This window comes from Strix uralensis, chromosome 5 (genome assembly GCF_047716275.1).
Source record: "Strix uralensis isolate ZFMK-TIS-50842 chromosome 5, bStrUra1, whole genome shotgun sequence".
Classification (NCBI taxonomy): domain Eukaryota; kingdom Metazoa; phylum Chordata; class Aves; order Strigiformes; family Strigidae; genus Strix; species Strix uralensis.
Window position 1 is genome coordinate 52,548,497 of NC_133976.1, and position 25,944 is coordinate 52,574,440.

General features: G+C 36.1%; 1 protein-coding gene across 6 annotated transcripts in view; it reads right to left on the reverse strand.

The window, feature by feature from the left end:
* CDK17 (cyclin dependent kinase 17) overlaps window positions 1-25,944 on the reverse strand; it is a 94,957-nt gene that overhangs the window by 15,127 nt on the left and 53,886 nt on the right. For all 6 annotated transcript variants that reach the window (XM_074870795.1, XM_074870797.1, XM_074870799.1 and 3 more), the window contains 2 exons: window positions 19,560-19,693; window positions 2,583-2,708 (listed from right to left, as the gene is read on the reverse strand). In XM_074870795.1, coding sequence (XP_074726896.1) covers window positions 2,583-2,708; window positions 19,560-19,693 — 260 coding nt within the window. The remainder of the gene's footprint in view (window positions 1-2,582; window positions 2,709-19,559; window positions 19,694-25,944) is intronic.

Sequence of the window (25,944 nt, forward strand, 5' to 3'; positions counted from 1 at the left end):
TTAAGAGTAATTTTGCTTTATTAAATTAGTGTCAGAATTGAAATGTTTTAAAACTGCATAAGGATACTTTAGCATCAAGCATATTTAGGAGCTTGTTGAAACCAAGCTGTTTATCACAAAATACAAGCAAAGTTCGTATTTGACAACCTTTGTAACTCCAGTGAGATTTTAAACATACCACTGATATAGGTACAATGTTAGTAAAATAAATATTATGTTTCCAGTGCATTTTGACCTACTTAAACAAACATATCTTGAAGTGAGTATTAGATGGTATTAGAATTAAAAAGATAGGCTGCTTAGCTTACAGGGGAAACTAAAGGAGAACTCATAGCCATTGGCCTTGTTATTGCCAGTCTGGAAAACAAAAGTCTGATTTCTAAGAAACCTCAGTGTTATTCATCAAGACTAATAGTATCTTATTTAGACGATAAAATCATACAATATTTCCTACATACAGAGGACAGATATTCTTCAAGACCTGCCTTTCAATGTGTTTAAGTTTTTAATCACATTTTGGTTGCCTACCACTCATAAGAAAAACTAATTTTTACATTCCTCAAACTAAGATCAATTTCATTTTCCTTCAAAGTAGTTTCTGAACTATTTAATTTTATTCTGCAATACACATCTGTCTATCCTGACTTACACACAAACACTGATGCACCATATTTACAGTGTCTTACTTTTGATGTGTGGTGGGTAAGAGTTACATCTATGCTACTGTGCATGCAATACTGTACATGTACACAAAATACAATTACTGTAAAAGCTAATTTTTTTCTTGTATTTCAAAGAAAAACACCAGACCTAAAGTATAACAAGTTGTCACTTGATACTTTTTATAGACTTTTTCCTTTGATTTCTACTAAGCCTTGGAAAGAGACATGCCTTTGAAGGAGAGCACAATATTCATATATTGTAATAAACAGTCTGCTAGCAAGCTTTCAATGACAACCTCAGAATAATGAGTCCTTGAATTTCTTTTTTTTAAAGATTAGTTTGAAATCATGAAAGGACAATGCAGCAAATGCATGCCTGTGTACCACAGCACTGCTGGCAGGTTTCATTTCAGACTTTTAAGCCCTGAAAGCATTTTTAAAAGGCAAAACAAAACAACCTTGTGACAGGAAGCTTGATTCCACACACACACCATGTTCATTAAGAGGGCACTGTTTTTCTGTCTGTCTTCTAGAAGGTAAAGAGGAGAGAACTTCAACTTCTCTCAGGGCTCAACATTAAATGAGCAAGGGGATTTAGATATACAGAAAAATACCCCAGCCCCCAAATATTATATTCTGACACTGAAAAGGTTCTGTTGAAAAGGAACTTAACCAGCATCTGAAAAGAGAAGGTCTGGGGAAGTCTTTTCCTCAGTTCAATGCTACGTCAGTAACTAAATGGTTAACGAGCCACAAAATTCTTGCACAAATATTTAAGCTTGCTACATTATTATTACTTCCAGTGCTTTGAATCAAACTCTTCTTCTTTTAATATTGTTCTTGTAAAAGGTGACATGCAGATCAGAGCTTTAGTCTAGCTCGCTAAATTGTATTTTTTCAGGGGAAAAATACATGACAAAGCTCTACCATTGCTTTGTTATAGACATTATTAATTCACAAAGAATAAAATAAAGATATTTCACACTTAAAACTAATTCACTACATGCACTTTCTTATTTATTTTTCAGAGAATAAGCCATTAAATCAAGAAAACAAAGAACAATGAGGATTTTGTAAACCTATCCAGTTTTTCTCTGCAAAGAATTTCTCACCAATGAAATTTGCTCAGGAAGTCAGTAATGGTCTAGCAATTCTTTAAGACCTTAATTAACATCAAGAAAACTGATAGATCAAATTATGATTGAAGCGTAACAATTTTTGTAAAAATAATTTTTTTGGACTATTTTATGGATGTGCATATTTTATATGAGTGTTCAGAATTTCTAGCATTTATACTCTAATTACAGTATAGGAATACTCATTCTGCCATCTCCAAGGAAAGACTTTTTTTTAAAAATAACCCAATAATCTGAAAAGGTATATGTGAATTTATAGATTCAATTTCTTAGGAATCCACATATGCTTTTCAAAAAACTACAACAACAACAAAAAAAATCTATCATCCCAACAGCAATTTTCAGAAAGAAAATCTGTTATCAAATACAAAAAGAACAGTGAAGAGGACCTGCCTTCATATTATGCTGCTTAAGGGCCTTCGTACTATATCACGTGAGAGCCCCAGCCTTGACCTATGACTATGTGGCCTATTTCCTCAAATAGATCATCCCTGCTCTAAAAAGCACAAGGATTTAAGTATGTACTTTGGGAGCTGAGTTTAGCCACCAATTGCAATGGGTCAAGACCTTCACTGAGAAACGACAGGGCCAAGTTTGCAGAAGAAAAAATGAAAGAAAGGGTGAAATTCTTCAATGGATTTTGACAGGTGCACACTGAAATTCTGGACATAAAAGCCAAGGTGTAAATGAAGTTGAATTACACCTATGGTATACAGACATCTGCATTAAACGGAATCTGAAGAACCGAGAGGTTGGTTTAGCATGGCAGATGCATTATACTTACTAGTGATGCTCTACGGGAACGTCGACTCATTGGCTGATCAAATGGAGGGCTGTTAATCTGCAACTTTTCAAGATAGCCATCGGGTATCCTGATGTCAGCAGGCAGGGACAAACGCTTGTTCAAATCCTGCAGTGAATGATTTTAAAAGGAGAAGGGTCAAGTATAATTCAGAATTTCCTGAAAAATCTTTTAACATCTGTAGTGTTAACTGTTACTACAGTGTTGCTATTTAAAACTGAAATATTTATACGAATGAAAAATAAGTAGTTTCACAGAAGTTGTTTTAAAAAACATTCTCTAATAATACTTCAAATTGCTTCAGTAACAGGTTCAAAAATTCAGTGCTTTACAAACTCATTACTTTAACAAGGGAATGAAGTATTAAAATGTAATTAGTTACATTGTGGATAAATTGTACTGAGTCTACTTGAATACTTATGCATACCTGGAATACCAGAAACTGAGAATTCAGATGCTGGTAGATACATTTCTTTTCATAGAATAATTATATTAGAATAACTAGAGAACTCCACAATTCAAAATTTATCACTCTCCCTTTCTCTGACTACTGAAAGTTAGAAACTTACTTCAACTTTCATTTTTTCAGTCTTACAAAACAGAATCACTTCATTATTGAGCCAAACTACTACAAATGTTAATACATTTTTCTATTTCAAGCTCTTTAGTATACAACCTTTAGAAAACAAAACTGCCATTATATAAACGCAGTTTTCCCCACATCAGATTCTGTTTTTCACCAGTAGATTTTTTCAACAACAGGTATAATTTCTAAGACAAGAGGGAAACAAAATTACTTCACCTTTCAATAAACGTGAAAGAAGTTTTTTTTTTGGGGGGGGGGGGGCGGCTGCACATTCTCATAATTTATTTTTAGTTTGGCTTTAATCTCAAACATGCCAGAAAATGAAATACCAAATATTCTCTTAAAACAGCCAGTCACTATCACAGAACTACAAGGGCAGCATAACCAGACTCACAGAAAATGGTAAGTAATTTCCATGACAGCAGTAATTGTTGTTCAGTAAGTTTATTCAAGTAAGGAAAATCACACTCGGCATCAGACTATACAATCCACCTCCCCAGATTCTACCCTGAATTTAAGAGGACATCTCTGGAATCATCACTGTTTTCACACTTTTCTCCTGAAGAGGGAAACTCCAAGTTTCTGCTGGTAGACCTCAGATTTAATCAATACTGACCTGAGGGCAGTAAGCTCTTGATGTTACCCTATTCTGTCTTACCTACCACCTCCAGCTTTGAATTCTGAGCATCCTGAGCTAACTTGAACACTGGCAGCTACATCCCCATTTGGCTCCCCTCAGGCTTGGCCATGTGTTTCTACTCATGTCTTTGCAGCAGCTTTGAACTATTCCAGCATGCTAAATCATCGAGAAACTATCTCAGCAAAGTGCACAGCTTCCTGCCAGCGTTGTGCTCTGAACAGGTTCAGTGTTAGGTCAGACAAGCTCACAGCCTGAATACAGGGAAGGGAGGCAGCAGGGCAAGGCCAGGAAGCCAGCAGCTAAATTGGATTAGGCTGCCAAAGATCATCAGACTTTTCAGGACTTGAGATCTTGGTGGACAACTTGCTAAGTTGATAATGCATATGAACCACGTACATGCATGATCCGTACACGCACTTGGAGCAACAGCTGAGCAAAAATATCTGTTAAAAATAAATTAAAAAATGAATGCAATTTGGCAATCAGTTGAATTTCAGGTAGGACTGAAGTGCTAATACACATCCCCCAGATGATTGATCTACATGTGTTATTCACTACGGCCACTGGATACAAGCAGAAATTTTTGGAGAGATGCCAACAAAGTTTTAACTTCTGGCAGCTGACCCTCCTGTTTTCCTTTCACTCCTCACACCTCCTTAGGTTTACTAACACAAAGTCTGCTAGTTTCTACTTTGGTGCCCAACATCAGCTTCTTTGTGCAACTGGAAAACTCAGTCTGTATTTCTTATTTTGTACAGAATTTTTAAATTGTCTTTAAACAAAAGAAGCACCAGTTCACATTATGGCAGCTTTGACCAATATTTTCAAGTGCAATTAAAACCCAAAAGGATGCCTCAGTTTTGGCAGCTTCCAGTTGCTTTACTAATTTTCAACTTTGGTATTTCAGATTTTTTAAAACACTGGTAATTTTAAAATTGCCTGTGTGGTTTACGGGAGAGTGGAGAAGCTAATTAATTGTAACAGGAGCTAGCAGTAATCCCTACAGTAAACCAGTATTTTCCACTAAAGAATTTTCCTTCTTTTTGACAGGCTCTGTCTGCTACTGCCATTTTTGTAGGAGGCAACTCAAATGTAGTGAAGTTAGTGTCATCTGGAAAGCAAAATGTCTCTCCCCTACTGAAGAGGGCTTCAGATTATTAAATAAATAAATAAATTACCTCTATAATTTATTGCATTCTTCAGAAAATTCAGGTAGCTCATCAAAACAGATTAGTACAAAGCAAAAAGCTCCATGCTGCCTTAAAGAAAACAGCTGGATCATCTCCCTCTAGCAGGAAACCATGGAACTGCTGGAATAAGACAGGGATGACAGGAAGAGGACCTGCAACAACAGGACCTTCCTATTGTAATCCCAGATCAACAGTGGGACAATACCCCAATTTTCTTTCTTCTGTTGCTCAAGAACATAAAATAAAGCAGAAATTTGACTAATTCCAAGACAGCAGAAGAAAAGAGCAGTGGGATGAGTTTTTCAGTATAACTTCCTGAATGCAGGAGGTATCATCATTATCCTATATACCCTGTGGCAAAATAGCTTCCTTCTATCTATTAACTCCACAGCATTGCAACCTGCTGTAGTGTTCTCTTCTTACTGTCCCATAGCACTTGTTTCACAATAAGTATTTTAACAAAATCTGTTTATAGATATGCTGAAATCACCGACCACAACTCAATGGCCTCATGAAATACTGAGTGGACTGTTCCCCAGAGCTCTCCAACTCCATGTTCTCTCCTCCCACAGTCCTCATCCTTGGGACAAAGTGGTGCTTCACACCTAGCTTGACAGCCTGGAAGAAACATTTCCAAGCATACAGAGTCCATGGGTATGTAGGAAGAAGGAAGCAAAGGCAGCCTTTAAGCTGTGATGACAATTTGAAAACTATGCCATTAACTGTGCCCAGCACCTACCATCAATAAACACACACCTTTTCAAATGGAGAGGGAGGGAAACAAGTCTAAGATGCTTTACAGCTATTAAGGATTCATTACTTCGGAGTCCAGCTACTGTAAAAACTGGAGGCAAAAATATTTTAGGTACCAGAAAATATTACAATGGCAGCTAGTTGTAATTCTATTACAGAATTCCCCTTCCTTTTTTCTCAAAAGCTCTGCCTTATGCCATTTTTGTAACAGGCAATTGCAAAACCCCCCATGACTTACTTCAGAAATCCATGGCATCCTCAGTTCTAGACTGAGCTTAAACTGTAAACTTACATTTGGTGCTCCACAGCGCAGAATACAGATAAGTAAGTACTGATGTAAAGGCCAAAATCTATTCCAGTTTCAGGAGAAAACCCACAAACAATAGTGTACTTCAAGTATACCACAACAAGCTTCACCCCCACCTCCCTGCAATGTCTGTCTTTAAAAAAACAAAAACCAACAATGAAAAAACCCAAACCCCACAACACAACCTGAGGGGCAAAAGTAGGCAGAAAATTTTTTCAGGAATGTAATACCTGTTTCTAATATAATTTCTCTACTTACATTTGTAATATAATGGACAATACATGATAGTAAACACTCTTTTTTTTTTTCCCCCTCAAAAAATGTGTGTTTAGTGCTGGAAGCCTAAATTTTTGTCATGTTGTAAATTAAATCAAAACACTATCCATTCTCCTTCTTAGAGCTGAAGAAAGTTTCTTTTCTGAGAGGAAAACATAATGATTTCATGGAAACTGCAGCAGGTACTTTATAGATTTTTCCTCCTAACAATCTACACTACTATTCTACTTGCAATACTCATGCATATTTGGCTCTGTTGAAATGTTAACCAAGCCAAAACTTCTTCTTTAAAACCATGTATTAAAATTGTTACCTACCAGTCGGAAGCCTTTTACGACACCAATATTTGCAAGATATATATATAAAGTTACACATATAGAGTCATGTATATAAAGTCTTAATTGTATTATAATTACCCTTTACCTAACTGCCTAAAATAGGCAAAACTAAAGAAAGACATTTAGGTTGCAAACCCAAATACCTGAAAGATAGAAATTATTATGTTTGTTTGCCTGTACTACCTTAATTCTTCCCAGTTTTTGCAATAATTGAAGCAACCACCTCTTGGGAAAAGAAAGTAGTCATAATTAAATGCTATACAGCAACATGAAAGGGGATTCATAAGACATGCATGAGAGACACAAGCACAACATTTCCTAGTGGCTAAATAGAAAAACTGGAAACTGAAATTGCAAGCTTGATACAGTTGAAAAACCTAGTTAATTTAACTGAGATTATGTTAAAAAGAAAAGCAGGAGTCCTACCATACACCAATCAATTTTGAGCCTTGAGTGTTCAAGACCAGGCAGTCTGCTGACACTCAGGCAACCTGTTCAGCTGACACCAGCAAAAGACATTCCCCTGCTGTGGTCTGGGACTTACTCCCCTGCTGTGGGCTGGCCCCAGCAAACAGCCAAGCCCGCACCCAGCTGAGTGCGGTGCCTGCTCCCTGCTCCTGTGGAATGCAGAGAAGACAGAAGGATGGTGAGGAGACTTGTGGGTGGAGGTAATGACAGTTTAATTGGGAAAGCAAATCTGTGTGCCCAAGCAGAGTGGAAAAACGGATTGATTCACTGTTTTCCCTCAGCAAGCAGGTGTCCATGTGCCTCCTGGAAAGCTGGGCCTCAGCATGCCCAACGGTGGCTCGGGAAGTGGAAGACAAATGCCATAGCCACCCATGTCCTCCTTTCCTCCCTGCTTTTATCACCAAGCAACATGTCAGCTGGTAGAGAATAGCCCTTTGGCCAGTTTGGGTCAGCTGTCAAGCCCAAGGGAAGCAACCCATTTCCTCGCTGGTGCTGAAGAGCCTTTATGGAGAGGCTGGCCTTAGCGTACGAAACCCAGAGTTGCATGTTAGGCACAATCGCCATCTCTGCTCCCTCACGCTGCTAGTGCAGACATCCCATTGCAATCTTGATATTGCTGCTTCAGCAGCAACAGAACCTGCTCTTCCAAACCCCATGGCTTGCTGCTCTTTTGGCAGGATGCCAGGCTAGAATACAAGCAACAGTAGGAAACAGCGATTTATGAGAATTTTTAATTCTCTTAAACATCTGTGGAATTCTGTGAAACAATGAAAATGACACTTTCTGGACAGAGGACTTTGTCCACACTGATTTCAATGACCAACTGAATCTAACGACATGTTAAGGTTTCTCAGAAAAAAGTAGTAAAAGAACAAGGAAAACAACTGAAACCAAGACACTTTTTAGAATGGAAATTATTAGCAGGCTGTTAAAAATGCAGGCTGTTACAAGATCCTGCCACTATGCTGTTTAAAGAAGTAATAAGGAAGCACGTAAAATTAATGGCAGGACTGATAATTTCCCTACACTCTTTAATTTTCTGAGCTTGTCAACACTACAAAGTTAAATGTCCATTTTTAACACTAATTGATTTTGCATGCCTTTATGGATCTTTAAAATCTGTTTCATTTTTTAAAGGTAGTAAATTAGAGTCGCTATGTTATCTTATGTATCCTTTTTTAAACATAACAGGTGTATAAGTGGTGTACACAGACCCTCAACTATGCATAGGGAATCTGGGAGCATTCCTTTGTAACTCTTAACACGGTTGACTGGAATGCAAAACCTTAGCTTTCGGGGACAACAAAGTACCTCAGGTAAAACAATCTTTTGCAATAAAATAGATCAGCGTTCAGTAAACACAATACTGTTAAATGCTCAAATGGCTACAGTTAACTGTATGTTGCTTAATGAGCTGTTTTTGGATTCAGAATATATGCTGGAGAACATATTCAGGCACCATTTGCTTTGCTAGTGTAACCAGAATGCTTGCGACATTCCCCCCCTTCTTCTACAACTTAAAAGCATATTTTCTATCTTCATGTGCAATGCTTATTCTCAGTCTTGCTTTATTACTGGTATTACTAGCAGAGAAAAGCATACTATTTTTATAATTTGCCTGAAATAAGAATCATATTTGTCCTATTCTTCTTGATGGCAGGTAAACACGTAAGCACGCATGACACTAACATAACACTCTTTTCTGTGGACATAAACTACCACAACTTGTGCTTGTCTTTACCATCTATACTTAATGGTATGATAGAAGATGTTGTCTACCACCAACTACTTACACTTGGGCACAAGAAAAGGAGGCAAGTGTTTCAACTTAAATCCTGCAGGTCCTGTGAGCTAAGTAATTCAACATTAGGTAAACAAACATGTCCTACAATTAAAAAAAAACAACAAAAACAAAAACAGACCACCTCCTGCTTTTCACACATACTTGGAAGCAAAAAACAAAAATCCCGACATTTTTATTTCTTTACTTCTGGTCCCCTTTTGGATGGCCCAAAATACCATTGCAAATACCAGCTTCTTGACTTGCTACCCACAGTAAACCATTCACACGAGTTTAATACTGGAATTTTGTTACCACATTCTGTTTTTCACATCTGACTCTCAAACAACTCTATTCCTTCGCTGTCTATCCTCTTCTTATCCCCTGTTTTCCATAATATAAACTCACCTGCTATTCCTCTTTCTAATTGCTTGACTTAGCCCATATAATACTCTTTAGTGCCATAGCATGACACTTTTCAGAAAGTCTCATTCCTGCTAAGCAGATCCATTTTCACTTTTCTTAAACACTGTCAAAAAAAGTAAATTTTTCCACAGAATGAACTTATTCTTATTTGTCAAAGCAACACAGTTAACTTTCTGCACTTTAAACCAGGTATTAAAATCAACAACTTCTGTTTTTCCTTAAATCACCATTTATTTTTTGCCAAGATGCACTACACACTTCAGTAAATTTCACTGAAGTGAAATAAAGATGATTCTAACTCAGGATACAGAATACTTGAACTCTACATGTTAAAACTGCTATAAAAAGAAGCGATTTGAAATAATCACACCTTTTAGTCTGTCTTCCGATTACTCAAGTCGTTAAGTCTTTGACTTATATAGCACATTTAGACAATAAACACTAATATTTTTCACAAAACATAACAACAATAATCAAAAATAAAAAAAATAAATAACCAGAAAATTGCCCCGGGGAAGGATTTGTTGAGGTGTTCCTGAGTCCAATTTTCACTATGCTACAAAAAACAGAAAGAGAAAAACTAAGGCTTACTTTTATTGTTATCCTTTAACAAATGTGCCAATTTGCAGACTCTTTCTTTCTTGCTACAGTAGCAAAAATAAATCTTTCTCAAATCTATTGGGCTACACATGCCATCGATCTTTCAACTGCCAGGTTGTTTCAGGCTGCTACTGCACTCAACTGCAGCAAGAGAAGAAAGATTCGGGCTTCTGCCAGTGAAGCAGTAGGAGGAAAAAAAAAAAAAAAAAAAAAGGGCAATCCTGTAGTACCAAACAACTAGTCAGAAAAACTGGAAAGGAAAACCATGATAGCATCAGCCTCAGTTCACTATTACCTGAATGTTTCATTCAGCTAATCTAACAGCTGGCTACCTCCAAACCTGGTATTTCATTGCCTGTGGCCAGATGTTCCCATTGCTTTTTGGAGGAGAATGGGCTCTAAGAGAATGATGCAGTGATGCGGTGTAAGAAAATCAACTGGCAGAAAACCAGTCCTTCAAAACAAAGTGAGTAATTATCCGCTGATGCAAGTTTAGGAGCCAAGAGGAGAAGGAAGCTGGCTCTGTCAGGAGCAGGTAGTCAGTGGATGACAGAAACTATATTGCCAAGCTGCATCATTATATACCAATCCGATGCTTTGATTCTTCAAGGTGCATTTCCAGACCAATCATTACTTAAGGTATGCACTTACCATATGGCAGCAGACAAGCCTTCCATCTCTCCCTGAAATTTTAGCTTATCTTTAAAGAGTTAACATTGTTAAATACCATCAATAAAATTTTGTTACAGCCTTGCAAAGAAAAAGAATTGTTCTTCTAATTCTACAGACATTGGTCTCAGAGCCCAAACAATCCACTATAGATCAAATAAAAAAGCTTTGCTCTCTTGTGTAAGCATCAGTCTGAACTAGCCTTCTCACCAGTTTTAGTGAGCACCAGCAAGACATGTCAGCTGCAACCACAAGCTGTTCACTAATAAGTCACAGTGCTTTTGTTCACTGGAGAATGCTCAGTGAGATCTAAAATGCTACATCATATAACCTCTGTGCAACACAGTTCAACTTCATGACATGTTTACTGCAAAAATAATAAAATCCACTTCTTACAATACTCTTTCCTTGCATATTTTAAATAAAAACATGTGTTATGTGCTAGTTCATGATACACAAAGCAAACAGATTAACTGAAAAACACTTGCTTATGCCAATGAGAATTTAAACATTCTAATATGCAACCTTATATGCATGTACTTACTGTACCATACTAGTATCAAATACCATGTGGAGTTTTTTCTGAAGTTTGCCCTATCAAATTTCAGTGCGTTTTTGTCAAATGACAGTTCGCACAGTTGAAGCCAACTGAATCCTCTATATAATTATGACATACAACAAGACTGTATGCAAGACTGCTAGAGGCAAAAGCAAATAGAAAAAAGCTCACCTCCAAGTCAGAGATTATATTTACAATCTTGTTGTTTGGTTACAGTCTTTGCTGGTTCTTGAAGCAAAACACCAGCATGCACATCCATCAGAAGAAACCTGTAGCATCCTCACAGCATTCTATTTTAACACCTTTATAAATAAGCCTTGATTACTGTAACCAAAAAGACTATTTTAACAGCTGGGGTGAGTTAGCTGCACCAGTTTTCCTTATAAGTATATAAAACCATAATCATTTCCCCACTCAACTGACAAATGTAACTAATTTCATTGTGATGCAAAAAGTGCATTATTTTCTGCCTTCTGCAGAATGGTTTACACCTGAATACTGTATTTTCACTTTATACTTGAATGCTGTTATTTTACTGAAAGCATTAAATCACAATTAATCAATTACTATTCTGTTAAATTTGAGGAAAGGGTCATCAAAGAACATTTTCTTCTGTTAGAAGCAATAATGAAAATACAATCTGAAGACCCATCTACTCCAAAGGATCACTGCTACCTCTCACTCTATAAATCCACGCTGGTTTTCAGCCAGTCTACTGAAATGCAACACAATTTAAGAAAGAATCAGTTTTAAGCACTGAATCAGATGACTCTTTATATTTGGGACAGAAATGACACAAAACATGGAATTCATTCATCAATTAAATAAGGAGGTTTTTTCCAACATGCTAATCTAATCAACTACACAAAGTACTCTCAGGGATTTTATATGAGATTGAGTCCACAGGTTATTCCAGACCCAGAAGAAATACCAATGACTACAGATACTGCATGTTCTCTGCCCTCTCCTCAACATAAACATAGTTTGTCAGATTTCATGTTGAGATGCTACGTAAAGACAAGGAGCCAAGTGTAATCAGTGATATACTAACATTATTAAGAATTCTAAGGTTTAATCTCTATTTTAGGACTAGGAGACACATTTTCCAGCACATCTATCAGCAATCAACAAAGCAAGGCCTTTACTGCCAGTAGGTCAAGAAAGTTACCGCCAAAATCTACAGTAGCTATGCCCACTCAAATAAAAATACATAGTATTTTTTAAAAAAAAACAGAAACCAGAAGTGCAAGCAGATAGCTTTGTTTTTATTTACTTTAGCACAATGAGAAATTTATGAAATTTTCCCAGTATCTTTTCAGTAATATTTGTAACAATCAGTATTTTTGAACCCACAAAATTAGAATTATACGTCAATAGGATTTTTTCATGTAAGCAGTTAAAAATACAAATTCTGAACAATTTTTTCCTCGAAATACTTTTACAAGAATTTTTATTTCATGGATGTGCTGCTTAGACTATTGACTAGCTGAATAAAACCTGCTCTTTCATTCTTTAAAAAAAAACCCAAAAACCACAGGCAGTTTTTTATTTACTTCGTATCTCCCAGCAGTTTTAAAGTAAAAGGCTGAAACTGTTCAGCACAAATACAGTATTCAGAAACTGCATTCCAGGAACTTCTATTCACAACCGACGAAACCAAAACAAATACATGTGACATAAAGCCAGTTTTGAAAAATCTGAGGAAAAATGAAACTCAAATGTGAGATATTACTTCATCAAGTGTATAAATACACAGGAAATTTGTGACAAATTATGCCAGAAATACTTCTTGGGTGGTTGTTATTATTTTATTCCATCTGAGAGAGCTTGTAAGGAAGTGAACTTAGAGAGTATAAGGAAGAATAAGAAAAATAATAACCACCGTAAAAAGATTGTGTCTGATTTTGTTTGTCTGGCTAAATTATCACCTAACAAGATAGCACTCTGTGGCATTAGCCACAACATAAACCCTGCTGAAATCCAGGGTCTGATGGCTGACTCAGTGGTAGGTGCTGGGCAGTAACAGATGCTAATAAAGCAAGCTCTGCCTCATTTACTACTACATCTTCCTGATTCTTCAACATGGATTTCTGTACGTTTTCATCAGTTTCTGTAACAGAGTAGTAGGAGAATGTGCCCAAAAGAAAAATGTAGCATAAGTTTATCAGTTTACAAGAAGAATGAGGTGGAGGGGAACGAACTGGAAAAAATACCATGAGAAACAGAATGTATCACTGCAAAACTGGAAACTTGGACCCTTAAAACAGTTCTATGTAACTTTAATTACTAACATGAACCATTTACATTCACACAAAGCTGCAAGTTCTAAAGGGAAAGTCCCACGAAGAAACTGGGTAATTCAAACTTAAACCAACTTCTTGAATACGAAAACTCGAAATCTGACCTTCCTGGACAGGACAGTGAGGCAGCAGGGCAGGGTATGAAACTGTACCCAAATATGGACTTCTCATCTACTGCATTTCAGTGATTACTAGAGATGTGTTTTGTAGATGGCTAAAGACATCCAATATGATAGCTGACTACTCTTAAATGGAACTTAAAAAGAAAGCCAAGTTATGAAAAAGCAAATCCAAGAAAGCAGATATTCCATCCTTACAGAAAGGGTACTGCCTAGTACGCTAACTTTTCTAAGGGAAGTAGCATTTGCAAGTGGAATGCAAGAACTTTAGCACCAGGATTACAAAGGTTCCTAACAGAAGGGCAAAAAGCATCAATTGCTGATAACAGACAGTTACCCCTAGAATATCCATTAAAAGGCAGGTTAAAGAAGTCTGTCTGTTATCCTGGCTGAAATTATTTTTCTTGTTGCAGTATTTTTTTTTTCTGTAGAAGAAATGAGAGTCTGCTAATCAAATAGATCAAAAGGAGGTCCATCAGTTTCAACAAAACCACACTAGTAATTTAGAACATACACTTGTGTTTTTAGAAGAGCATTTCAAAAACATCAAGCTTCACATGAACTTGAAGCAGGAGTTTACAAAAATAATAGCATATTTCCTAGAGTAACCTTGCAAAAGGTTGAGACAGCATGACTGAATGGAGATAATACAGCAACGACTGAAAAATCAAAAAAAGTCTTGATAGTATTCGGCTCCAATTTTTTTCTGTCTAGTACTGAAATCTTCTGGTAGGCGACCACATGCTTAGGTTCACAGAACAAACAATCAGGAGAAAAGCTACGCATTCTCAGGAAGTGCAGAGAAGAAAATTAGACAAAATCCAGTAAATAAGATAGGAAGAGTTACACAGCTGCCAAGCACAAAAGGATGGGGGAAGGAAGAACCTCTGCTCAGAGAAGGCATCGTATAGTAATGCCTGCTGGGGAGCCAAGGGAGTCCCTCGAGCAGCAAGAGATGTAGGGCTGAATGCTCAGGCTGTCTTTGATGCAGTGCTTCCTGCATCCAAAACTAGTGACAGGAGAAAATGCTGCACTTCTAACTGAAAGCCTGGGTCAGTGCTGCCACCCAGTCTGCTGTTCAAGAATTTAAACAACTGAACGCAGCAAGAGTGTCCTATTTGTACACATGAGGACCTAAGAACCACATTCTAACCTGAAGCCGACAAACAGAAAATCTTAGTGCCTCATCAGTTGAAACATCAATTAATTCTGTGGGTTTCTCTCCAGAGAAGGTACGCTTGCCCAGCTGGACCAGCAGCAGATCGAGTTACTCAGGCTGTGTCAAGACCCCTGAACCAGTCACACCCCTGATAAAAGGGTGGAGCTCACCAAAAACCTATTTCTCATCTACGTTCTTTCTTTCTGAAGGTGACCAGTACAACGCACATATGACTACAGGATCACTTCATAGCCTTTGTATTTCTCTCTGTTTAGCTAAAAGCACTAACCCTGCAGTTAATCCTCCCAGGGGAGAATTATACCCTATAGCAGTGTGGTAGGAGCAGCCTATCTGGAACACGCTCCTGTCACTAATGTGACAGTCGGACGGATAAGAACTGTTTCTCAGGATAAAATATCTGGGAAACAGGCTGGTGAACAGTGGGTTATGGCCCTCTGCCAGTTCACATGCGAAGATAGCTTACAGACCTTGGACTTCTGGGAAAGGGAAACAGATGTTTCATTTTCACAGACTGTATCCCCCCTATTTTTTATCCACCACAGTTCTTAATGAAGCATTCACTACCCAGCACACAGGCACAGGGCCCCAAGTGAACATTTATGGCTTGAAACATGAATTTATATTAATGCATTACTGCCCATGACTTCTTTTACAGCAAATCAAAGTGAAAATGCTTTAAGCTGTAACTCCATCATCTGGAGAAGTATTTCTCATTACATGATGAAAGCACCTACACTTAAAATACAGATACACATGTATTCATTCTCAGGTTGTATTGCTTCTGGTGCTTGAAAAAATTATTCCATACATCTATTTTGATGAAAAGTTTTACTGATTTACTAAATAATCATTAATATTAGCGTGAGATTAGTAGGCATTTTAATTAAAACCTAATAGCTGTTTGAAGCCAAATTCCTCACACAATAGATGCTCACACCTACTGTCAGCATGGTTCCTGAATGAGGGGAAGGAAGGATTAAAAAAAAAAAAAAAAAAAACCCCAACCTGCTTCATGGACCATTTGTAGCCTGTGGATTACAGGCAAAATAAACTTTATCTAAGCAACACAATGAGATTCTGGTATGTTCTTTTTGTTTTCTAAGCACACGATAACAATGAACAATCATGCAAAAAAAAAAATTCTAGTCCCACAACTGCAGTGTTATTGAATTCAGAAGCAAATGCCTATCATTTCACCGTGTAACAGTCATGCTGGCCTAAATTTTATGTCATTTGGGGGGGAAGACAGATTGAAAGCTGATCTCTCTATGGCTGCTACTGTGGGTGGAAAGTTTTCACTCCAGCAGACTTTTACTGCAGAAGAGGATTCCTTCTCATTGCAGTATTACCACTTTATATCTAAAATGCTTCCTATTTAGGTTACATTGCAGTATGACCATTTCCTATCTAAACCAGGTCAATTTAAGGTTATGAAATTTCAGCTTTCTATTGCTATGGAGATTCTGCTGCAATACACACATTTTCTAGTTGCATCTCCATTGTCTATTTGGCACTTCTCTATCTTCCAGGATATTTCTACATGAAAATTTTAGAAAGATCAAGTTTTCTTTCCCAACAAAATCTTTCATATACTCTGGACTTCATATACATCTGTCTGCTCTTCGTCAACGTTACAATTTTATTTGTAGCTCTGAATTACTTAACGATTACACAAAAAGTAGCTTTATTATATGATTGACTGCAGTAGGGATGGGCACTAAGACTCAAAATGTGTATTCTAATGTACAAAGCATCCCAGGAACACTAATACTGGTAATTAGCACTTTGATTACAGTCTGCATGTTTTTAGCAACCATTTAAAAAAACTGGTTGGGTTTTTTGATGGGCTGCTAATTTTCAGAATTCTAGAGGAAGTTCAAGCTAAGCATGAAAAATTTGATTATATACACAAAGTTCTTACAAGTAAAAAGGACTGTTCCAAGGTTTCAGCTTTACCCAATTAGTTACCTTCAAAACAAATCAGGACTTCTGTCAATTCAACAGAGAGAAACAAACACATATAACCAAGAAATTATGTACAAAAATATTACAAATACCATGGATATTGGTCAAACTAAACACAAGAATGGATACAGTCAGTGTGACAGGCACGTTCATCTTAATGCGGAGGAACGAGGAACATTGCCTTATTGACTTCCCAACTTTGTATATTTAATCAAATACAATCTACAATGGATTTCAAGTGTGACTAATGACTTCAGCAGACTACAGCAAAAACATACTATCACACACATACTAATTTACTCCAACCTGTATGTATAGCATACAGCTATAACTCATCCTAAATGACTATAAATGGAATATGGCGTCAGGCTACCCAATGATGTCTAAAGATGACAGATCACCACAAACCAGCAAAATAAAACTGAAATAATAGAAACTCACTACACAATAAAATTGTTTCTTGCTCTTTATATAAGCAAATTACTACTATTGAACCAGAGAGTTCCATGGCACAGATCACCCAAGGCATGTAGGCAACATCTGGTACAAGAGGCGACCATTATTTGGTTCCCTCCAAGGCCAAGGAAGCAAGTGATTCCATTCCATGAACAGCAAAACCAGTAAGACCTGATTTTCTATGGATGTACATCTTGAGACTCATATGTGGATACATATGTTTAATAAAGGCTCCATCTTTCCTAGCAGTGGATGCATTAGCAATCTCTGCAGAGCTTTTTTCACAGAAATTAATAGAAAATTAGCGTCTGAGATTTCTATCCATCTGTCAAAACTGACAGAAAATGACCCAGGGGAAAAATAGGAGGAGGGAAAGACAGGCAGACGATGTAATCACTTAAGGCCTTTTCACTTAGGAAACTTGAAAGTCAACCGAAAAGATTATTAGAAAGGTATTTTAATGAAACTTACAAAGATCGTCATAGTTTTTTTCCTCTGGAATGCACAAATGGGTAAAACCCCCACCTACTCTACTACAAAGCTCTTCTAAGAAGTAAACTTAAGTCAGCCAAAAATATCTCTCAATGACAGCATTTTTAAAATTCAGAAGTGAGAGTGTTTGCAGACATTAACGTGAAACCTTACTGGAAAAGTCACTATATCAATACTGAAGCGATTTGGAGGAAACATTACAATTCTCACAGAATATACATGAATAGCTGGCAAAAAATTAGTGCTCTCATTGACTGAGCCAGTCAATGAAGAAATAATGTTAATTTCAAAAATCAGAAACAAGCTTTTGAAGTTTGGAGAAAAATGAGAAAAATTAGCATTGGATAAACAAGACATATAAAAGCTTCCCAAAGCCTCTTAAACAGTAATACTAGAATTGTTTCACAATTAAAGAGGTCAATGAAAAGATGCCTGTATTTGACATCTTCCAAAAAATGACACAGGAATTTCCTGAATTTTAATGACTATTCCTGAGTTCTTTTGTAATTTCTTTTGCAGTTGCTTGAATCCTAATCTAAAAGAGAATCCTTTAATGATTCTTAGCCCTCTTCAGGAGACTTGACACATCTCCATTTCAGTTTGTTAACTGCATTATGTATCATTAATTTCCTTAGTCCTTTTGTGTTCTAAATGTACATTTAAACATGCAGAGGAAACAGACAATGAACAAAAAGTAAATAATCCTTTTAAATAATTTCCTTGATTTTTATTTTCTCCAGCATACATTCTGATGTGCAAGTTTTCACAATGATTTTTTTCCCCTTAATTTAAGCATCCCACATAAATTGATAGACCCACCTTCCTTCTCCGAAGTGAATAGTTTAACAGTCTTTAGATCAAACCTGAGATTAACATACAAATTTAGAAATCTGAGGATAAAACCTCCCAGGCACAAGAAATGATATAAATAATTAATGCAGCTAATTCACAAGTTCTTGGAATCATATCAGCATTACATGCTTGGAGTCTTGGAATTCCAAGCATAACGGAATGCCTCACAAATAAAGAATTTTTGGCATGTACACCCTACTGTAAATTATCCAGATCTGTTTCCCCAATTCTGTATTTGATATCAGGCTTTGAATGAAGATTTAAAATCTTACAAATTATTGGTAATTGGCATATTGGTATGTGTGCTATAAAGCAACTACAAAATTTTTCATGATTCTGTAACAAAGGCATCATTGTAACTGTAACTTTTACACACTCAAGAAATAGGGAAGTGTTCTGTTTTTCTTTGCCAAGGGAAATGACAACAAAGCAAGCACAAGGGTGGCTAGTATTCATAATGAGACTCATAAATAAAGGAAATTATGTGCACAGTTATTCATAAGGTACTTTTCCTCCTTTTGTTTACCATCCTGCAAAGTTCCGTTCATTAAAAAACAGGAAGAGGGGGAAAGGCTGAAGCAGCCATGACCATTGCTGCTGTAGCATTAGTTTTACAAAGATTCGAAAACAGTAAGTAAATGAAAAATGTCTAAACAGTATATCTTCCTCAATAGACTCAGTGAATTGCACAGAATGTGGCAGAAAGCTATTCAAATGCTATACCTAACAAATTCTTCCCAGAAATCCAAGTTTCAAAACATACTTAGATTTTCAGAATATATTTTATTTTCAAAATAATTTAATTTTCATAAACAATGCACAATAACCATCTGATTTCTGTGTGAGAGACAGAAGTTTAAGTAATATTAAAAAAATGCTCTCTACAAGAAACATGTCAGAACAGGTACAATTAATTGAGAAGAGAACCAGTTATAACAAATAATTAAAGCAACCCCAAACCCTATTGTCAATTTAAATGATCTTTATATGAAAAGTAAATTACCTCCATTGAGATTCGTCTGTGTATCCGGTTTCTGAGACAAACACCTGTGGGAGACTGAACCTCATCAGATGACGTTCCAGAAGCTTGGTCACTTTCACCATCTGACCCCATTTTCAAATTTTCATGAACAATATCTTAAAAATAATCCAAAGAATTGAAAACAGTTAATCAGTATTCCACCAAACATTTCTCTGGTACAGACAGAAAACTGTATCATTACTGTGCATTAGGTTATATGGCAGAGTCAAAGATTTACCAGTCATGGTAGTCTCGATATACTTTTTATGGCTCAGGAATCACAAAATGAACAGGATTACTCAATTTTCCAAAGCAAAAGACAGACAGTCCAATCTAAATTTTAATTCCTATAAGCCTCCTTCTCCTCACAGCTTCAGTTCCCAAACTCCCTCACTACCACTTCTCTTTTAGCTGTTCCTGGATATAAAACATTACTGAAAATATTAAACATTGTGTTCTAAATGACTAATCTAATCAGACTACCTGATGTTAGTAACCCAAATATATCTTCAGAAAGCTTAAAAAACCTGAGAAGTATAGGTATTATTTTCAGAAATGCCAAATATGTAAACTTCAGATAGAAAAACCACTGGTGTTCAAGTCTGGAGGAAGGGAATGTATTCTGGCCATCTAAATAGAGGCCTACAACGTACAAGTGGATTCAGCAGAGGACCCGATATTTAGGAGCAATTAAGTGAAATCTGTGACTTTATGGAGGAATTTAGGTAACAGACTGCCTGAGTTATATGGTGTTGCAGGATCTTTGTGTCATCTGAAATTGGTACTTTTAACACAAACTCTGTAGATTCATCCACGCAAAAGAGTTTATGTATATTATGTATATACATACGCATTACTTTTGAGCACCGCAGGATCTTCCAGACTTTGGAAGACAAACACTGCAATAAGTGAAGAAAAGATCAAGGTGGTGTCATTAATAGCGTAAAGAGTCAAGTGACTTGGAAAAGGACACACAATGGGAAATTGGTCATACAAGCAATTCACTATGAGTAATGCTCCATCATCACCTCTGAAATATTTGAACTCCAAATTACTACAGAGATTAAATACTTATACATATAAAGGACGTGCTTCAAAAGACACCAACTTCCCTGCCCTCTCTTGATCCTTGGTACTAAGCATTATCTTGTACAGGGTAAAAAAAGAACCTGATGAACAACAACTAAACATCTCAGAACGCTATCCCTAAAAAATGCTAATATTAGCAAAACACACAGAGTTCAGTTCAGCCTTACCACCAACATACCTGAACATATTTAACATTTGCACAGCAACACAGCAATAAAAAAAAAGAGAAAATGCAAGTTTTATCACTATCAACAAGCAAGAAAGCAGGATTTTCTAGGAGAAAAAGCCTTTAGGCCAATGTTTGGTTATCAGTACATCATCTAAAATGTTTGTCTAGTTTGGCTCACACAGAATCATGTAAACTTCAAAGGATCAAATTCTTCCCCAGTACAAACAATTTCCTTTTATGGAACACAGAATGGATATAAAAATATTAACTCATAAGGTATCAGCACCATGTATTTTAACTCAAAGTACTGTCACAAACCCGTTGATTGGGCCCCAAAGTCTATTTTCTTTAGAGAAGCTAGACAAGAGACAACCTCACAAAATAAGACTGACAAAATTAAACACACAAACTAAGCATGGATCTCATGCACAAAGCAAATTTTCCAGCAGCAATGCTGATCTAAACTGGATTTCAATTAAAAATCCAGACTGCATCAGAGTTTTCCCTGCAAGTCATGCTCAAATTTGGACTGAATGAGAAAAAAAATAAGCTGTGCTCCTTGCATAAGAAGCAGCAGAAAATATTTTCAGAAAGTAGTCCCAAAAGATCAGCCTTAACCTTAAGCTAAGCAGACAAAATGTGACTCTCTTTTGCCAAGTCTCTAAGAAATCTTCCTAATTGTCTCTAGTTACTTGATAGACATCTTTTTAAAAATCTCTAACAAACCGTAGGAAATTATTTAGTAATACAAAAGCATTATTGAAAACACTATTTCTGGCAAAGTTGTTATGCCAGCATTGTTGTATCTGGTAAACAGCACATTCACCATATCAGTTCTTTAACGAAGATTCTCTTTTAAAATACTTTACTGAGAGGTCATGTAATCCATTTTAGCAATTACAGCTCTCAAGATTCTGTCTGCAAAATTAAGTGTAACAGTTACTGACAACTGTTCCCCAATCTATTTATCCTCACGTTAGTACAAACCCGTTGATTGGGCCCCAAAGTCTATTTTCTTTAGAGAAGCTAGACAAGAGACAACCTCACAAAATAAGACTGACAAAATTAAAGTAGTATTGTATTTTAAGCCGCGGAGCAATTACTTTTTTTTTTTAAAAAGACTGACACTTATTAAAAAGTAATTGTGATTGACAGTGTCATACTTTTTGTCTTAAAATACAATGTTCAATTCAGAAAAGCGTACGTATTATGAAATTACTATAAAAAATGTCACTTCAAAATGCAACGCTTGGAACTACAAAGAGCATCCTAGTTGACAAAGATAATGCTTCTACTAAGATGACCACCTATGCAATAATACACAACTAAGGACTATTTCAAGAACTACTAACCCAAACCTATACATTGGGGGAAATAACGTAGTTGCAAGGAGATTACGCTCTATAAATCAGGAATGTGATGACAAAGTGGGTCTGTACCACTCAAGTCTAAAAATGTAGTATTTCAGACTTAAATAAGATGATGGTCAGTCGATTTTGAATACTGCTGGGATATGATTAATTCTGGTAAGTCTGAATAAGCTACACACCCGTAATCGAAAGCGTTTAAGCAGGACACTGGCTGTAGCATCCAAAAATCTATCATTAAACACATGCCTGAATTTCTGATGGGCTAAATATCCAACTGCTCTTATCTGTAAGGGTTTGCAGATGTTTTAGTTATATTCTAAGTACGGGTAACTTTTAAGCTTTTTAAAAATATCTTGACTGTGTGATCATCTAATATGTGTCCTTTTATTTTATTCAATTAAAAAAGCATTAGTAGAGCCTTATGTTCATTATTTTCATAGCAAAAACCCAGGAATAAGGCATTAACCTAGTCATTTTAACCTTTTTACACAGGTGCATGATGATATTTGATTAAGCAATGATGAAAATCATGCAAATATTTCCTTAATTTCACTAAGCTTTTGTATAGGCAAGTTCACCTGCACCAAAGCCAGCTTGCATGGTCTTCAGAGGTTTTAATGGTTCAATAATTTATTGAATTGCTTTCACTGAATACCCAAGCCATTTTCTTACACAGATATTTATTTTAATGTACTCTACATATCTAATTAATTATCCAGTATGGCCATTTAATGAAAAGCTGTAGATGACTACAACATAACAGGAAAACTATGGAAGTATGTTTAAAAGAAAAGGCTGTCCTCATTTCACTGTGAAGAACGCACCACAGAAGAAATTCATACAGGGAACCTACAGTGCAGCAAATGAGAACTCCTCCAAGTGAGCTAAAATAATATCCACTAATTACTCAGTAGTGAGTCAGACTGCATGATCTTTCCATCTTATTTCAAATTATCACAAAAATAATCACATGACTTGCATATTGGATTCCTTCCAAGGTGCAATATTTCAAAGCTTACGTTTCTATGAAGTGGCTACATTTTATGATTCATTTCACTAATAACAATCCAAATTGAGGAAGGCCATAGTGAGAAATTGCCTTTGCTGTTAACATTACCAAACGATGAAAGCTGTATGGAAACATCATTCTTTTCAATTCCAATATTTATGACAAAGAAACAAAACTTCTCCATAACTATATCAACACAACTGTCAAAAGCAGGGATAAACTGTCCCCTGGCTACTACTGAGGTTCACCGGGAGGGTCAGCTTCAGTTGGCTTTGCACATTCCAAGAGCCCCTCCAGTGTTCCCAGTAATATAAATACGGAACAAGGACAACCAAGTTAGCTCTGCATTCAGTCTGGTTGGGTCCAAAAAGGGTTTATTAGCTCTGGCTCCATCACAGACCACAGCAGTTAAATGCTTCTGGAGGTGCAAGACTTCAGAGGCTGTATAGATATACATGAGCTGAAACAAAACTCAGGTAGACCTTCATTTGTGTCAGCGGCATGGCTGATTCACAATTTGGCCTCAGAATCATCTATGTTATTTAAAATCATCATGATAATGAAATGCTAAATTTTAAATTACTACAAAACTTTAAACACAGGCACACTTTTTAGAGATCAGCTCAGAATTTTTATCTTTACAAAACATTTTACAAAACCTAAAGCTAACAGACATTTCCAAGTAGAAATTATTTTTAAAATATTTTGGGATTTTGTATGTTACCACAGCAGTAGGAACTCCTGTTCAGTGCTCAGAAAGGAAACTAAACTCCAAAACCCTCCTGGGCTTCTCAACCAATTTTTATACTGATAATCTAGTCCAAAAGCAAGCAGCATGAAAATGCACCTGTGGCAGGTCTCATTTTAAGCTGTTTTTTAACTAAACAACCATCCTTTAACTGTCATCATTTTGTGATATTTCAAGGATATCTCTCTGATAGCATTTTTCCACCACTGGAATAGAGGATAAAGTGGAAAGAAAAGAGAATGAATGAAGAAAGTAAAGAAAATAAAAAGCCTCAGGTAGTGTAGCATATCTGACTTTAATTTCTGATGTCATTATCCCAACAGAGAAAACCTCAGCATCTTGCTGAGTAATAACCATTCTCATATGGCAGGAACAAAAGGAGGAAAGATGTGAAGAAGGAGCAGAAAAGCATTAGCAATTAAGCTTGTATATGCTTGTACCTGTGTTATCTACCACTAAATAACATGTACAAGTAGCTTAAATTTTCATCAAATTAGGAGTAAAAAAAAAGCATCATTAATGCCATCATTGCATCCAAAGCAAAAAGAGGTGTTTAACATAAACATACATACACTCAGTAGATCTATTCCATGCTACCTCAATGAAATTACAAATTCTACAGAAATCTGTAGCTATTTAAAACATGTTATTTTAACACTTCTTACAGACTAACATATTAAAATCGTGAGTGCTATTTAAACAGTTGATCACCTGAGAAAACTAACGGCATTCCTCTGAAATACTTAATATGTAAGTATCTTTTTAGGTGAAAAATAAAGCCTTGAGAAAACTGGTAAATCATTACAAGAAATAAAAAACTGTTTATGAATCTTCCTTTTGCAAAGCTGATTTGAAGTTCATAGTGAAATTTTGAAGAGGAATAAGTTATTGGTAAATTTACATTTTTAAATGCTGTAGAATATTTTTAAAGGCAACACACAAGAACAAGAGTACAGAAGTATACATCTCTGCTGTTCCTGTACACAGTTTATACACATCTGATTTGACAAATAATCCATAAAAGACTAAATACTCCTAACCAGAAACTTACGTACACAACTATTTTTTTAACTTTGTCTTCTTGTTAGATTCTTGGCAATTTAAGCAAAGCCTGGCTAGGCAAAAAAGAAAAAAAAATAAAGTGTATAGGACTCGAGTGAAATCAGGAATTGATACAGTAGTCAAACTGTGCACACTAAATTCTGTTTTCTTCTGTGAAAACAGCTGCTAAAGTCCATTCAAGAGGATAGAATTCTTTTTTCAGTTTGAATGGTAGAACAGTAAAAAGGCAAGGTTTTGAACACGATAAGTCATATTACAACAAAGGAGAATTTAAGTGGTTTGACTACTATCTTGAAGACTCATAGGTTAATCTTGAACATCAGTTTATCACACACTTCTAAAGGAGGGCAGAAGATTGAAAAATTCATAAAATTCTAATTAAACTGTGACTTGTTCTCATTTTCTAGTATCAATTAAGCATAATTTAAAATAACATAAAAGCAGGGTAAAACATTAATGGTGACTGGAGGCAGCAACATGACAAATTACTTGGAGAAGAAAAAAAAAATTTCATAACTTACTTGCCCCACAGAACCACAAATATAGCTTGGGACCACAACAAAAAGACAAATATAATTGAGTGGCCTTAATTTATCACTGAAAAAATCTTTTTTTTTTTCTTCTTATAATAATGAAAAGTCTAAGTAACACAACAGTTCTTTTTAAATTCCACATATAGGATGATTATCCTCTGTTTTTATCATATTCAATTTATTTTAGTGCTCACCAATGCTTAACTGAGATAAACACACAAGTTTCTTGCAAAGTATTAAGAAAGAATATTTTATAACTTTGCAACTTGTCAAAAATTCATGGGTGACTTCTGTGTGTTCTTGAAATTGCTTTCTTCCTGAATCTTAAGAGACATTCAGTACCTTAAAAACAAGTTTCTCTTAACAGCTCCAGAAAAAGATTACTGC